Here is a 17,111-nt window from a genome sequence, read left to right as displayed (position 1 = left end):
TGACTGGGTCTGATGGAATCCATCGTCTGCAGGCCACACTATACAGCGACAATTTATAGGAAATAGATTCATGGGATTTTTTTTTTGTTCTAAACGTACACAACTGAAGATACTGCAGAGCAAAAATGAGCATTCCTCCCCATTGCTTTATTTTGCAAGTTCTTCTAGTGTCATGATGATGCTCCTCACAGGAATGCATTAAGAGCTGTGCTTCTGTGGAAATCCCCACCAGGCTTAGGGTTTGGTGCTTCTTTCTCATTGCTTGCTCTTTCACATACACAACTCTGAGTTGCAACATTGTGCCAGTGGATGCAACAGGACTTTCCCTTCCTCCACTGCCTCCTGGCCCCTGCAGTTCCCTATACCCTCCAGAACAGATTTATGGGGGCTGTAGGGAAAGAAAATGCCCCTTTGTGCACATGGAAGTCTGTTGTACAAGCAGGATGCCACAACTGGATGCCACTCATCATGGCAAAGGTTTATTAGCTCCCTTTCCCTTTTTTCCAGAGCTAACTGTGGCTATGTCTACTGCAAGGATTTGAGCTTGTTACCAAACCATACCTCTCTGCTTGGTTATCTCACATTCAGTCATCCGTATAACTTTCCTACAGTGCTACTTTTGAAGAGGACCTTACAGCAATCTAATAACCACAAATAAGCCTTCCTAAATCCAAACACTCCCCAGCTAGGGCTTTCACATCTTTGTCAGCTCAAGCAACTTTCTGCATTGAGTCTCTTTAAACATTCAGCTGCAAGCCATGAGCATGCATGTGTTCAGAATTCCCTTCACAAGCACATTCAAAAACACAGCCACTCCCAAGTAATATTCCCACAATACATTTGCATGATCACTTTAGAAGTCTTCCATGCACAAAACGTCACAAAAGGTGCTTTGTAACCATATTCATTCCTAATATATGCTTCTAAGCAAACCAGCTGATGAAGCAAAGTAATTAATTATATGCAGGTTACCCAGTCACTTCATTATTTCACAAACATTTGTAAATTCTATCCTGAACTTAATATGGCTTAAGGAACAATTACACTATTTGTACTGCAGTTCCATTCAAATACTATGAAAGTATCCAAGATTGCATAGTGGGTATTTCTCACAGCATACACACTTCGTGAAGGGTGGGGCAAAACTTCAGTGAAGTAACTGAACTGTTCCACACAGGCATGCAATCAATCATTAAGTCCCTAACTTTTCAGATGTTATAAAAGTGCTGAATATGCTTATGCAAGAACAATGTGTTCTAAAGAAAGCCAGAAGACCACATTCAGAAGAAAAGAAATTTATTTCAGATTTGAGGAAAACAATCATATTTCTTAAAGTTATCAGACACGGCATTCAGACTGTGCTTGTAAACTGGATCAGTAGGCAGTCTAGTATAAAAATTGGTAAGGCAAATAAATGTTCAGAGGCAACTCTCAATTCCATCTAGCCACTGTCAGTGCAGAGAAGAGGGATGGAATATTATTTATAATACTTGAAATTCAAGCACAACATTGTACTGAGTAGAAATATAGATATCTATTAGGCACTTTCAAAGGTGAAAAAACAACAAGATTAGGCAAACATTTCTTGTAACAGAACAAACAGTAAGGCATTGAGCAGACGTGGTCGGATTCAAAGTACGTTAGAAGGCATCTGGATCAACGGGGCTTTACATAAAGAAAATCTCTTCAAATCCTGCAAAGCAAAAAAGCAGTTTAGTCTCTTTCAGTGGCATTTTAATTCAGCTATTAGTTAAATTCTTGCAGGGAGGTGTTAATATACTAAGCATCACAGTTGCTGTAAAGAAAAATTTACACTAATAGTTGAAGATCCATTTGGATCTTGAAAGCCTTACTTTGCAGACTCTACTCACTAAAATGTGAACAAATTGTGCTAAATGCAGTAATAAGTCAATACAAACTGTCAGCTAGAATCCACTGGTATTAGCAGTATCAGAAAAAATTAAGAGCAGAACCCAAGTACCTAGTGCCAGAATATCACCTTTGAGCAACAAGGCTAAATTTTGCCCCACCTCCAAGTTAATTCCAATTCCTTAGTTATTGATATACCACCAATTTAATTTTCATGTAAAGTTGTTACAGCGAAGTTCACTGCTGTGTTGCACGAGGCCTTTCTTTGTAAAATGCAAGACTACTGCCAACTTGTATGAGCTGCTAAAAAGGGGAAACCAGGCTCCCTATGCTCACTGCAGCCTGTCACTATCCCAATTCATTACAACCCTGATCTGAAAACACTAGAGCTTTGTTTCAAGGAAGCTTAACTGCAGACAATTAAACCATAACATCAGCCACCAGTTGTCCTCTGCTATTCAACTTTTTCCAAACAGAGGAAATTATAGTTATTAAGGTGAATCAGAGCTGCAAGATAAAACAGCAGGTAGAACCCTTTTGAACTATTACAGCACCCTACAGAACTATTCACCATTACAGAATCCACATTCCTAAAGTTGCTTCCTGTTGTAATTGTTCGCATGGGAAACTTCTTGGTGCATTGAGAGACGAACACTTACTAAAACAACTCAAAGCCCTGTCAGGCCTTAGCCAACATTGCAACAGCAATGTTCAACCACTGAACTAAAGCAGAGAGAATGGTATACACTCCCTTATACAACACATTCCTCGTACAGGAGGTTTGGGGACACAGCTATTTTGTTCAATATTAAATAAGTAGACAGAATAAACACTGGATAATTGATCAGTGCCCCTAGAGCAAAAGCTCTTCTTGACTGGTTGAGCCAGTGTGGTGTAGTGGTTAAGAGCGGTAGACTCGTAATCTGGGGAACTGGGTTCCCGTCTCCGCTCCTCCACATGCAGCTGCTGGGTGACCTTGGGCTAGTCACACTTCTTTGAAGTCTCTCAGCCCCACCCACCTCACAGGGTGTCTGTTGTGGGGGAGGAGGGGAAAGGAGAATGTTAGCCGCTTTGAGACTCCTTCGGGTAGTGATAAAGCGGGATAACAAATCCAAACTACAATTCTTCTTCTTCTTCTTCTTCTTCTTCTTCTTCTTCTTCTTCTTCTTCTTCTTCTTCTTCTTCTTCTTCTTCTTCTTCTTCTTCTTCTTCTTCTTCTTCTTCTTCTTCTTCTTCTTCTTCTTCTTCTTCTTCTTCTTCCTTCTTCTTCTTCTTCTTCTTCTTCTTCTTCTTCTTCTTCTTCTTCGGCAATAGGCAGGAAGAAAAGGGAGCCAGTGCCATTTGTTTGCTTGCACAGGAACAATTGCTTCTCACTCCCATGCAAGCAGACAATTCTTTTATTTTTGAACAAAAATTGAAGGGCATCACGTTGGCTACTCCACCTTAAAGACCATCATATTTATTGAGGCATAAGCTCTTATGGACCACAGTCCACTTCATCAGATGCAGAAGCCCACCAAACTTTATGCCATAACGAAATGCTATAAGCCTCTCCCTTCTTTTGCTGCAAGAGACTAACACAGCTCTATTTCTAGAAACACATAAACAGAAACTGGAATTTGCATTTCTGTAGCTCTGCAACAGACACGGAATATGGCATGGAGTGAGAAAAAACTTGCAGCATGAGCCAAAACCATGGGAGTCCTTTTCATTAAAGAGAAAATGGCAACAGAGAAAGAATGGAAATTGTGCTGGGAGTCGAAGTACCAATTCCACTGGTTATTTAAACATTTGTACTACCGTAAATAATCCAGTACACTGCAATAATTGAGATAGGGGTCAAAGAGCGCTAGCATTTATAACAATCACACATGAAATTATGACAAGATCAACAAGTTCCATTGCTGCAATCTCTGCAACAAAGCAAGTTGGTTTCTTCTTGAGAGATAACTATCCTCAACTCAGTAAAATGCCATGGCTTTTTCTGCATGTTGTGTGATAATAATAATTATTATTTATACCTCACCCATCTGGCTGGGTTTAAAAGAAAATACTCACTGTAACCCTTACAGGGTTGTTGTGAAGATAAAATGGGAGGAGGTGAACCATGTCCACCAACTTGAACTCCTTGGAGGAAAAGTGGGATATAAATGTAATAAATAATTTAAAGTGTCAATATTTACCCAGTCCACAAACTGCAGGAGAAGAGCACATCGGTTAAGGCCAGTGGTACTTTAGATATCTAATTACTTCACTTTTTAACTGTGGTCCGAAGAGAGGGTTCAGTTGAGCCAGGATTGCAATCAGCCAGCTGCAAGACAAGAGCAGACTATTAATAGAATGACTAAAATTTATCAGGATACTCAAGGAAGAATAGAATGCTAACAGTTACTTAAAACTAGTGTTCAAACAAAATGTTACCAAAATTAAACTTTGAAAATAAGAGATGGCCATAAAAGTTTGAGCAACTGCCCATAAATCAAAGTGTATTGCCCTACTTAATTTCAAGTAATTCTCGTGTTTTAACTAGGCAGTGCTCTAAAGTGCTCTAAAGTGCTCTAACTCATGCCATCACCCAGGTAGTTCAATATGTATCAGCATTATTTGTATCAGCCTCGCCCAACCTAGGGTTCCTCCATATGTTTTGCAACTCCCATCAGCCCCAGCCAGCATGGCCAATGGTCAGGAACGATGAGAATTGTAATAAAGAAAACAAATGGAGGAAGGCTGATCAACATTATGATTTCAAGTCTGGTAGTGTTCACACTTATGCAACCAGAACCACACTACCCATGTGTAAGGGGGAGGTATCAGCAAATTAGAGGTACCCCTGAAGATTATTTCTATACCACCCCTTCATAAAATATTGTGGTAGTGTACAGTCAGCAATATAAAAACATAAAAGGGATAGAACCATCTCGTCTAGATAGGCAATTTCCAGGATCACTCTGAGAAGAGAACAGAAAGCTACTCATAGAATTCAAAGGAGAGATCCAAGATTTCTATGTAGCTGGGGCTGTGCACCAGTGTTCACAACACCTCAAGGAAGAAAAACCAGTCCAATGAGGACAGCTTTGTGGGCAAAGAAAGCTGACTGACTGTTGGGGGAGACAAGACAGAAAGCCAGGGGGAGGGACAGGATGGAGTGGAAAGACTTGAACCTTAAACAAGCACTCCACATTTTGTTGCAGGGACCTACTGGTTCCCTCTAGTTCTGATGTTCAGAGGTGAGTGCTGTTGTTTATGTAGCCAAAGGCACCTCCCACACATAAAAGGGGCATATGAGCAGGCCTGGAGAAACCAGAAGGTTTGCAACGCAGTAAAACAACCTAATAAGAACAAAGCATGCTGAACACAGAATGCTGAATGACAAGAGGCAATTGGAAAACTGGATGTGAGGAGTAATGGAATTAAGTATGGAGAAGGGCACGACTGACTGAACATGACACTCCAAAGGGTAACATTTTGTTGCAGATCTGACTGGTTTCTTCCAATATTAAAGGGCAACCTAAAAATACAGTCACTCGGCAGCCCTATTTCTCAGACCTATCATTTCTCTTGCTCTAATTGTAGTTTCACAACGTCTTGTTTAGACGTTGACATTGCTAGTGGACATACATTAGGTGCAGGAGACAAGCGTCAGGGGATTTTTGCATCAATGTTATACTGAAAAAAGCTTAAGTCTTCTACCCATGTACCTTTTATGACAACCTAATGCAGAATGTATTTTAAGAGTTTGTGAAGCCACTAGCAATATAACAAAATGCGTACTTCTCAGAGCAGTGAGCATATTAGCGAAGCAGGAGGACTCAATGCCCAAGTAGGACACAATACATTTTGTAGCACGGAAAACACTTAGAAAACTGCAACACATTTATTTCTGGGTTACATATTTGGTATGTTAACAACTGCAAATAATAAGAGCTTAAGAATCTCTTTAATTTGTACTATGTTACTGTGTAGCTAAATGTTCAGTGCACAAAACATTTTGTGAACACACAGGCACATCTAACTGCTAATTCTAGAATGCTATAGGAGGAGGAGGAAGAGCAAAGCGGCTTTGTAATGTGAGCTGCTACAGATGCAAAGTGCTTAGGCAGCCATGGAAAATTCCACACAAACCTGGATTGCTTCAACCAGAGAATGAAACGCAGGTCAGCTGGGAGAGGGAAGGAAAAGCCATAGCAGACAGAGACAAGCAATACAGGATTAATCCTATTCAGAGTTCATTGGTCAAATTTCAGTACTGCTCTTAATTTTACAGATTAAACAGCCACAGCAAAATGAATGCCCACTTTCAACACTGATTACCAACAGGACTCCTGGCAATATCTAGCATTTTCATCATGGATTGTTACAGATATAGGATGACATCCTCTTTGGTCCCAGTAGTTTCCCTTGAAATCTTGTAATGATAGAATTGTAGAGTTGGAAGGGATCCTGAGGACCATCTAGTCTAACCCTCTGCAATGCAGGAAATAATGCAGCTGTCCCATACAGGGTTTGAACATGCAACCTTGGCATTATGAGCACCACTCTCTAACCAACTGAGCTATCCGACCATTATTCTACAGATATGATTACTCATGTTTGGAGTCCCAACTGACATATTTGTGACCAGAAGGAAGCTTAACCCATATCAAATAGTCACATGGCAGTGTGTATATTATACACTGTCTCTTTCTCTTTATATAACCAGCTTTGCTTGTTTGCTTACGGTTTGCTCTGCTTAGAGCGTGCTATAGGTCAGCACTTTTCACACTGTGTCCCAGAGAACCCATGGGGTTCTTCAGAAGCAATCAACAAAGGGCAGAAGATTTTCTGAAAGGCAGCTTCTCTGCTGTTACCAATCTTCCTCCACAATGTACAGCCACAAACAGTTATGAAGGCATTCTATGGCACGTGCTCAGTTCACAAGGGGTAACAGCAAAGACCAACAAGCACGGCCAGTTAGTTTCCTGCTCCAATGGAGTGTGGAAAGTGTTCTCAGTTACACACGAGGTTCTATGACAGGCATGTCAGTGTGAAAGGGGTTCCTTGAAAGTAGACATTTTGAAAACAGAAAGAACACACACACTCCTATAGGTTTAACAGGATGCCATAGGTTTAAATAAACTCCCTTTGTGGTGCCAGATATTTGGCCTTTTCAAATGATAATCAGATTTTTGAGAAGTTATTACAAAGGGTTGTATCCAATGCTAGTCTTACTCAGAGTGGACCAACTGAAGTTAATAGGCATGATTAACTTAGGTTCATTAATTTGAATGAGTCCACTCTGAGTACGACTTGGTTCGACACAACCCAAATTGCCCCAAATCAGAAAATAAGGTACTATAACAACAGAAAACAAACACATAACAGGGCAATCTGTACAGCTACTATATGTAACCTATCATATTACCAAGAGGCAAGCTATCACGTTTCCAGATTAATCATGGAGCTCACACAAACCTTAGCCACAGCTTCTTTCTTGGTGGAGGTTAAGACACTCCCCAGCATGCAGGTTAGTCATGCCTAAACCAAAAAGGGATGTTTTGTGCAGCAAGCATAGGGCAGTTTTGGGCCACAGTAGTACTGATTCCTGCAGATTTCAGGTAAGCCCATCACAATATTTTCCACTGGTATCCTTACCATTACCTAGTACAGTAGTAGTTAACATATGACTCTCCATAGGTTGCTGGACTCCAACTCTCATTAGCCCCAACATGTAGAGCAAATGGTCATGGACAATGGGAGTTGTAGTCCAACCACATCCACAGATTTCACATCCCATTTCTAGTATACGTGATGAAAGCAAACAAGTTACAAGTGCACTCTGAATACACAATAAAAAAATTCATTCCAGTAGCACCTTAGAGACCAACTAAGTTTGTCATTGGTATGAGCTTTCGTGTGTATGCACACTTCTTCAGGTACACTGAAACAGAACCCCTCCCCACCCTATCACTATATATAAGGGTCTGGTGACTACTGTTTCAGTGTATCTGAAGAAGTGTGCATGCACACGAAAGCTCATACCAATGACAAACTTAATTGGTCTCTAAGGTGCTACTGGAAGGATTTTTTTTTTTACTTTGTTTCAACTATGGCAGACCAACACGGCTACCTACCTGTAACTCTGAATACACAATTCACCTGCCCAGAGCACAAGGTGCTAGGTGAATGCCATTCCATTTTCAAAAGCAACCTTGTGGGAAAATTACTCGACACAGAAATTACAAGGCAGCCTTAATGATCAGCACCCAGATTCTGACTTTGTTTCTTCTTTGATGGGCGGAGGTTCCAAGAACTGACGAATGAGAGAACCACAAGGTTGTGCTCTTTGCCAAGACTGCCATAAAACATTTTGCCCATCAATACATATGAAGGATATGTAATGAAAAAAACTATTACAACAGTAGCAACGAAGACATATGCAAAATGCATGGGCTACATTAGTAACATCTCAGTGTTGCCAAAAGCACTGCCATTCACAATTACCATTGATTTTGGATGCCATGCTTCCCACCTGTTCCAAAATAGTAGAAATATTTAAATCATGGGGGAAGTGAAGATTTTATTATGAAACAGTAGCCACACATATTTGGGGGAGAAAATCAGTTAACATAATTGCATTCTAAATCTCCCTTGAAAATAAGGATTAGCATTTGGCGTTAACCTACAGAATAGATGTGCAGAAGCTGAGCTTAAATACATAGATAAGGAGGTGAAGCAGAAGATGTACTGCTCTTGCTTGGGAAGCAGAGAAAGAACCACTGAGCTTCCACTGCTAGGCAGGACCATCTTATCTGGCTCTACAACTTAGGAATTCTGCACCATACTGTTGTTACCTTCACCAATTCTGATTGTTCATAAGGACAAGGGGAGACCCAACTCAAAAGGAAGCCTAGATATCAACAGAAGCTTTACATATGGAGCTTCCCTTCCTTCTACTCTATTGAGATGACACCTTCCTGCATCATTGCATTCTATAATTTTTAGATTTACAGAAGATAATTAAAACAGTTGATCAGGGCCAATTTATGTCCTCACCCTACAATCCATATTGAATCAAAACATATATTGACTGATACAGGGTTTGTTTGAGCAGTGCAGTACTGTTTTAAAAACAAGAGTAAGTTATGTTTGGAATGTCAGATGACAAAATCCATTTGTTGTACTGCCATTCACATATGTAGCCCATGATGGCTATTGAAGGCGGTTATAATAGCATTTAATCTAGTTTAGGTTCCAAGGAGGAGGAAGACAGAGCTAGTCATTGTTTCTTTGAAAGTATAAAAAAAACTTGGTGGACTTGGTGGTCAACTGAATAAGCTACATTTTAATATGTTATGTCACAATGTTGACTTTGACATTATGAGAAGCTGTATCTAATTTTGAGAAGTAAAGGTAAAGGGGACCCCTGACCATTAGGTCCAGTCGTGACCAACTCTGGGGTTGCGGCGCTCATCTCGCGTTATTGGCCGAGGGAGCCGACGTACAGCTTCCAGGTCATGTGGCCAGCATGACAAAGCTGCTTCTGGCCAGGGTGGATTTGATTTAAATCAAACTGATTTAAATCACGATTTAAATCACGATTTAAATCACTAGTCAGTAAGGCTTGATTTAAATCATAGTTTTCTACATAAAGACTAATCCTTGCTGGTATAACTTGAATATGCAAGTAGATGAAGATTTTTAGAATAACAACTTTTCATATTAGTTTTTTCTCCCCAGTTTAATGGGTTATTCATATTTGGACCACTTTACTATTGTACTTAGGAAGGAGAAAAATAATCGTTACCTTAATAATAACAATTTAAATAGATTTATTCAACTGAAACAATAACATTACAGCATATGTTATTTGCTTAAACAAACATCCATGTTTGTTAACTAATTTGGCTAAACAAAAACAATATATATATATTTTAAGAAACTTAGACTGTCAGCCCAGCCTACACATGAAAAACTTAAATACTGTCCACTCCAAACAATCAGAAAAATATTGTTTCTATTCTATTCACTGAACTTCTTGAAACTTAGCACTGAAGGGGTTGATTCTGTATTCATAGGTTTGTAGAACAATAGGATTAAGGTCTTTTTCTCAACTCTGTTCATGTTATAACATTTTTGCTGTGAAGAAGAGGAATGTGATCTCTGCTGTCAAATTCAGTTTTGAGAACTGCAAAAGTAAACCAAGCATCTGTGATAATATCTTGTAGGCAGAGAAACTGCCCAATAATCTTACAAAAACCTCTGGAAGAGCATGACATTGTGAATGGATTAATGGAATTTATTTACCCAAAAAATTAAACATATATAACCTTATTCTACATAATTAAAAAAACTAATCTTTATTTCATGATGGAATAACCTTTGGGTGGTAATATATTTTCCTCGAAAAGCATTTTATTTTAAAAAATCCGATTTAAATCAAAAAAATCCGATTTAAATCAAGAAAATCCGATTTAAATCAAAAAAATCCGATTTTTTTGATTTTTTAAAAAAAATCATTGATTTTTATCCACCCTGCTTCTGGCGAACCAGAGTAGCGCACGGAAATGCTGTTTACCTTCCTGCTGCAGTGGTACCTATTTATCTACTTGCACTTTGATGTGCTTTCGAACTGCTAGGTTGGCAGGAGCTGGGACCAAGCAACGGGAGCTCACCCTGTTGCGGGGATTCAAACCGCTGAGCTTCTGATCAGCAAGCCCTAGGCTCAGTGGTTTAACCCACAGTGCCACCTGCACCCCGAATTTTGAGAAGCAGTTTCTAGTAAATAACTTTACAATTGTTATTCAAGAGCCTATTACGTTTACATTTTTTTTTCAATTGGATTTGCGTAATATAGGCATTCTAGTGGTTTTGATTTTTATTCCTTGAAAGTGTATGAAACATGTTCACCTCTCATCAAGCAGCAGTGGTTACTCATAAGTGGGGCTCTGTGAAAATGCAAACTAAGCCCAAAGCCACTCCCATGGATGTCCAGTTGTAATCATGTCCCATACTGCAAAATGCAATTTTCTCACTTGGTGCTGTGAATGTGGACACTGTTTGCTGTTACATGGAAGCCTATGATAAATTTGTACAGAAGTGCAACTGGGCTGCAATGGGCAGCCCTCGTATGTGTTCACAACTGTGGAAAACTACCCTGAAGCTATATAACAACAACAACAACAACAATTATTTATTTATACCCCGCCCATCTGACCGAGTTCCCCCAGCCACTCTGGGCGGCTTCCAACAAAATATTAAAATACAGAAATCCATCAAACATTAAAAGCTTCCCTAAACAGGGCTGCCTTGAGATGCTTTCTAAAGGTCTGGTAATTGTTATTCTCTGCAACAGCTTGGAGCACCAAGCTGTTTCCACCACATACATAGTGGTATTGATTCAGCTGGTATCAGATTCATAAAGAAAACACATGGATGGGTGGGGGAGAAGAGGATTAAAAAAAGGAGTTCGCTCAAAAGGATCTAAGTGTTCCTCCCTTGACTTCTTATCTCCATCCCATCTCGCTTTTTCCTCAAACCTCTTACCTTTCACCGTAATCCTATGAACAGTTTTTAAAAAGAAAAAAAACTAGTTCCACAGAGCTACAGGTACTATATTGTAGCTTTGTAGACCTGGATATATATATATATATTTGTAAAGATGACCTATTTACACAAAGGGAGTATTGCAAAAAGCGCTGTGCACCATGACACCTAGGCCCCACCTGCACTTTTAAAGCATTGTACAGTGGTACCTCGGTTTACGACCTTAATCCGTTCTGGAAGTCTGGTCGTAAACCGTAACCGGTCGTAAACCAAGGTGCACTCTCCCCAATGAGGCCCCCCGCCGGCGGTGCCCTTCCACTGTTCAGATTCCGGCGGTAGACCAAGGTAAAGTTCGCAAAACCAGGACACTCTTTCCGGGTTTGCGGAGTTTGTAAACCGAAAAATCCGTAAACTGGACTGGTCGTAAACCGAGGTACCACTGTATTGGAAACTAGTTTGTTAAGGGTGCAGGGAGCTGTTAGGAGACCTCTAGTCACCTCAGATCTACATTCCTCAGAGTGGTACAACACTACCTTCTCGGTAGTGGCACCCACCCTGTGGAATGCCCTCCCATCAGATGTCATGGAAATAAACAACTATCTGACTTTTAGAAGACATCTGAAGGCAGCCCTGTTTAGGAAGGTTTTAAATATTTGATGATTTATTGTGCTTTTAATATCCTGTTGAAAGCCAACCAGAGTGGCTGGGGAAACCCAGCCAGATGGGTGGGGTATATATGAATATTATTCTTCCCTCCTCCCAGGGATCTAGGAACTGTATAGTTTCTGTACTGCAAGGTCAGCACTCAGCTCTTGATCCCAACAACACGGACAATTCTACAAGCTCTACTGTAGTCTACTATAGTGTCATGGCTGCTGCCAAAGGCACCTGGCAAACCAGATCACAACAAGTTAACAAGCAGAAGGACAGGTTCGCCACTGTGGAATCACTGCTGCCTGAGGCTCAGGTGGTAGGAGGAGCTGAGGAGGGGGAGGGCAAAGCAACAGCCTTGCTGTGGTGGCTTAGGCCCCAGCAAATGCTTCACTATATTGGGTGCTGACACCAGGTCTATGTGTTTACCCACCTTTTTCCTGGTTTAGAAGCAACCTCTTCTTTCTTTCCCAGACAACATACCACCATGACAACTGCTTTCTATAACTCTTTATGGCTGGATGTCCATGCAGAAAGTATTGTCAAAGTCATGTATTTCACAGGATGTTTAATGATATCAGATGTCAAAGAAATAAGCAGCTATCCTATTTTTAAAAGACACCTGAAAGCAGCCCTGTTTAGGGAGGTTTTTTTTAATATTTAATGCTGTATTGTTTTAATACAGGAGCCGCCCAGAGTGGTTGGGGAGACTCAGGCAGATGGGCGGGGTACAAATAATAAATAATATTATTATTATTGCAAGGATTTTTGGGATAAAACAACTTTTTGCTCTACCTGCTTAGCAAAAAAGAGAAAACGTCCATACCTGTAAGTGACTCATCTTACGTTGTCAAAACTTTTTACTGCCTACATGCATCTATATTTGTGCTTTGAATAAAAGCAAAGGGAAAACAAAGACATCCTGGTGTGGTGCATTTTTAAGTTAGCCAGGTCACAGCTTCACATCCATGAGTCTTTGGGTTTGTTGAACCATAAACAAGCAGGATGTACTTGCACAAAACTTGCTTGCCCTAGCACTAAACCAAACACAAGCAGGCCTATGCTCCAGGGTAGTCTAGCTAAAGCAAGGCATTTCTCGATGGAAGCATGCTGACTGTAAACTCTGCAAGATGATCACTCTAGACTGTGTGTAAGCAAAAGCAGAGGCAAATTCTTCATATTAAACTAGCACTACACAATGGTATTCCAGCTGACTAGCTTCCTGTTAGTACAGAAGATCAGTTTACTCCCATGTGGATAAGCTGCATTGTTGAACTAGGAGCCTGTTAGCTGGCAAAACTAGGCTGAAAATTTTGTTATGGTTTACTATTTTAGCAATACTCTGAAAAGGCATTTTAAAGCAGAAATACAGGAAGCAGAAATGGCTTAAACACATTTCCTAGAAAAGGAGGAAGCACAACTATTAAGTATTAAACAGCAGAGAAATCAGAAGGGTGATAGACTTCAATTTCTGCATCCCAAAAGACTCATGTACAGTCAACTCTATTGTAGAAAACTTAGTAACTCAAAGCAATCCGATGCCAACTAAGAACAAAAGACGCTCGAGCTGCAAGTCTAGATGTAAATTGTTCCCATCATTTATGATACCCTGGTTAAGAACTAACAATTGATTTACATCAGAGAACTATACAAAGTTTGAAAGTTCTTTATCCTACATAGTATGTTCATATTTTCGCAAATCAGCCAAACACATCAGACACTCACCCAGGTTACTAAAATAAAAAAGGCATTGCAGTTTTGTGCTATCAAAGTTTTGGCTACATCTGGACTGAAAGAAGATAAATGGATACTTACAAGAGGTAGCAGCAGATAGCACATGTCACCAACATTGTGTTAATAACACTGTAGAAAGAGGGGGAAGAAAGAAATGGTTGACAAAATGGAAGCAATATTTACAGACTTTCTTTGGACAAAAGCAAAGAAACACAGCTGAATAGTTTCTCAAGTTTTAACACGTGCAGACTGAGGATGATTCAATGTAAATCTATTGCAATAACGATAATAATACTTGAACATTCTAAGGTGCTTCATACATACCAAGATTATTTTCATATCAGGAATCCTCACAACCACCATGTCAGGTAGGTCAGGACTCTCCCTACATTGAGGATGGGGGACGGGACAGGACTAAGAGACAGTAGATTGCTAGGTGCCATCTAGTAAGTTCAAGGTAATACCTGAACTAGTGATTTCTAGGTTTACAACTCAAATCTCTTGGTCATTACAGTACTTGCAGTAAATTAAAGCTACCCCACAGCTGTAGTTTCAGATAACATATAATTGTTCAGAATCAGTTCTCAAGGTTCTGCTTACTCCATGATCCCAGTTGTGAAATTCAGTATCATGTAAGATTAATGAGCACCATAAGAAACTCAGGTTTAATTTTTTCCTCTCTCCTATTTTAAGCAAAACATTTCGAACCTATATAACTGAATGATTATTTTAAATGCATTCTGTATCCTGCCCTGAGATCAGTGCATATAAGGCAGGCCAGGTGGCGCTGTGGTTAAACCACTGAGCCTAGGGCTTGCTGATCAGAAGGTCGGCGGTTCGAATCCCTGTGACGGGGTGAGCTCCCGTTGCTCGGTCCCAGCTCCTGCCAACCTAGCAGTTCGAAAGCACGTCAAAATGCAAGTAGATAAATAGGAACCGCTACAGCGGGAAGGTAAACGGTGTTTCCATGTGCTGCTCTGGTTTGCCAGAAGCAGCTTAGTCATGCTGGCCACATGACCTGGAAGCTATACGCCGGCTCCCTCGGCCAATAATGCGAGATGAGCACCGCAACCCCAGAGTCGGTCACGACTGGACCTAATGGTCAGGGGTCCCTTTACCTTTACCTTAAATATTTTAATAAATATGATCCTAAAGCACCATCTGTCAAAATATTTGCATCAAAGTCTGTTGTCCTGTCCTCAACCCACCAGTGCTAGATTCTGACCCACCAAGAATTTAGAGCACCCTGTATGCAAAGTAAGAGGCTGTTACTGGGAACATTGAGTGGGAAAGTGTTTTCAGAAATGCAGGCCACAAAATTGATTTTTCCTGTTTAGAAAGGAAAATGGGACAATCTCTAGCTATGGAAGCTAATTTCAATCTTTGCATCAGTCATGGCTTATGCCGGAAACACAAACACTGTTCAGGCCCACTTCTTAAACCCGAATCATAATGCAACTTAGATGTAATGACACCTACTGCTATTTGTGTGTTATTGTGCTGCTCTCTCTTATGTCTAACTATCTCCCCGCCCCATATGTTATCATTCACTGCTTTGTAGGTTTTTGCTGAAAAACTATTTATACATTTCAAAGAAATAAACTAGTACTGTTGCTGGTAATCCTAGCTGGACATTTAGCACCAGTAATGGAAATGTAGAAAGAAAGAAAATCCTCAATGGCACTGGAAGAGGAAGTTATCAGAGAGGAAAATGTGGTTCAATTGGAAAATCTTATTTCAAATCACAAAGAAAACCACAAGGATGAACAACCAGAATGCAGTTAGGAATTCAGCAGTTTGGCTGATGGATTAATTACAAAGGGAACTAGCTTATCCACCTCATAGTCCTCGAATTAGGGGAATGAGTTACACACAGATGAAAAAGATAACTTGTCACAAGACTGCTACATGGTTGTGAAATGATCTGCCCCTCTTTTACAGTTATTCCCAGAATATCTCAAACAATATTCCGTTTCAAGAGATAACGCAAAACAGTGCATTTGACTCGGGGAGTCGCTCCATTTGAAATGAGATTAACTTAACACGGGATGGGTACTAAAACAAAAAGGGGGAGGGGGTGTGACACACAGGAGCTACCCAGACGCCGGGAAATCCCAAGGGAACTCCAGCCGCTTCGCAGGTGTAGATACTTCAGAATTGACACCTGCCACTCACAAAGTGCCAGTGCCGCACAGAAGCTCCCAGAAAGGCTGGCAGGGCCGGCGCTGCTACGGGAAGCGGGTTGGAGGTGGGAGAGAAAAGAAAAAAAAGGAACAGGAACACAAGCGAGAAAGAAAGGAAGGCCGCAACTGGGGCTGCGCGACGGCAGTTGCTCACTGCGCCGCATCCTCCGAGAACGTTGAAAAACAGGCCATGTAAAAATGCGAACTGCGAAAAAACCGCGTTTGTTCCCCTCCCAGGCCAGGAAAACAGCTATTAGGCAGACGGAGGCGATTTCCACAAAGGTGTAGCCAGAGCAGTGCAAGCTCCCACGGCCGGCCGGCCGGGGCAGCCAGGCCTCCTCGAAAAGGACAGCCCAGTCGAGAACGTCCCCCACCTCCGCCGACTCCGGGCACTTACCCCCGGTTAGGCCCCTTGGGCACAAACCACGGCACGACGCCGCCGACAACCGCCCAGAACACGCTCATGACGGTGATGGGCACCGCGAGGCCGCCGTACGCCATTGCCGGGCTCTTGCTGGCTCCCTCCCTTAGCCGACTACGGAGCGCCGGCCTCCGCCGCCGCCTCCACTATGGCCGATTTCTACGCCACCTCGCAAGTCACGCCCTCTCCCCGGAGCACCAGCCAACCAGGGGCTCCCGCAGCGTGAGAGAATGGCGCACTTGAGGAGGCTCTCCCTCCTTTTCCCCGCCCACTTTGGGCAGCGAGCGAATCCGGATGCGAGCGGGGGTTGCGCATGCGCTCTCTCGGCGGCCTGCTGTGCCCGTGGAAGCTCCCCCCACCCTACGCTCTATCTACGAACCACGTTCCCTTCGGAACTGGGCCCGCCCGTGTTCTTATTCTGAATCGCCTCCCACACGCGGGCGGTGGGGGGGAATGCGCAGCCTCAGCAAACCGCTTTCCCTCCCTCCCGCCCCAGTGCTGTGCCTAGCGCCACTTCGTTCGTTGAAAGGTCGCTCAAGTTTAACACTACCACTCAAAACAAATCTGCTCGGAAGACCCACTGCTTTTAAAAGAATCAAAGAATTGTTGAGTCGAAAGGGACCCCAAGAGTAATCTACTCAAACCCCCTGCAATGCAGGAATCACAAAACAAAGAATCCCTGACAGATGGCCATCCATCCTATTTAAAAGGAGGAATCCACCACCTTCCTA

General features: G+C 41.7%; 1 protein-coding gene across 1 annotated transcript; it reads right to left on the bottom strand.

Moving 5' to 3' along the window:
- Window positions 1–1,279: 1,279 nt before the first annotated feature.
- On the bottom strand, window positions 1,280–16,482 carry ATP6V0E1 (ATPase H+ transporting V0 subunit e1). Its single transcript, XM_035105302.3, has 4 exons — window positions 16,357–16,482; window positions 13,858–13,905; window positions 4,053–4,180; window positions 1,280–1,693 (listed from the first exon to the last, which is right to left on the bottom strand). The coding sequence occupies exons 1-3, from the start codon at window positions 16,458–16,460 to the stop codon at window positions 4,087–4,089; spliced, it is 246 nt and encodes an 81-aa protein (XP_034961193.1). The 5' UTR covers window positions 16,461–16,482; the 3' UTR covers window positions 1,280–1,693; window positions 4,053–4,086.
- Between the last annotated feature and the right edge of the window lie 629 nt (window positions 16,483–17,111).

The sequence above is a fragment of the Zootoca vivipara genome, chromosome 2 (assembly GCF_965207765.1).
Source record: "Zootoca vivipara chromosome 2, rZooViv2.hap1.1, whole genome shotgun sequence".
Lineage (NCBI taxonomy): Eukaryota > Metazoa > Chordata > Lepidosauria > Squamata > Lacertidae > Zootoca > Zootoca vivipara.
This window is presented reverse-complemented; position numbering and strand designations above follow the sequence as displayed.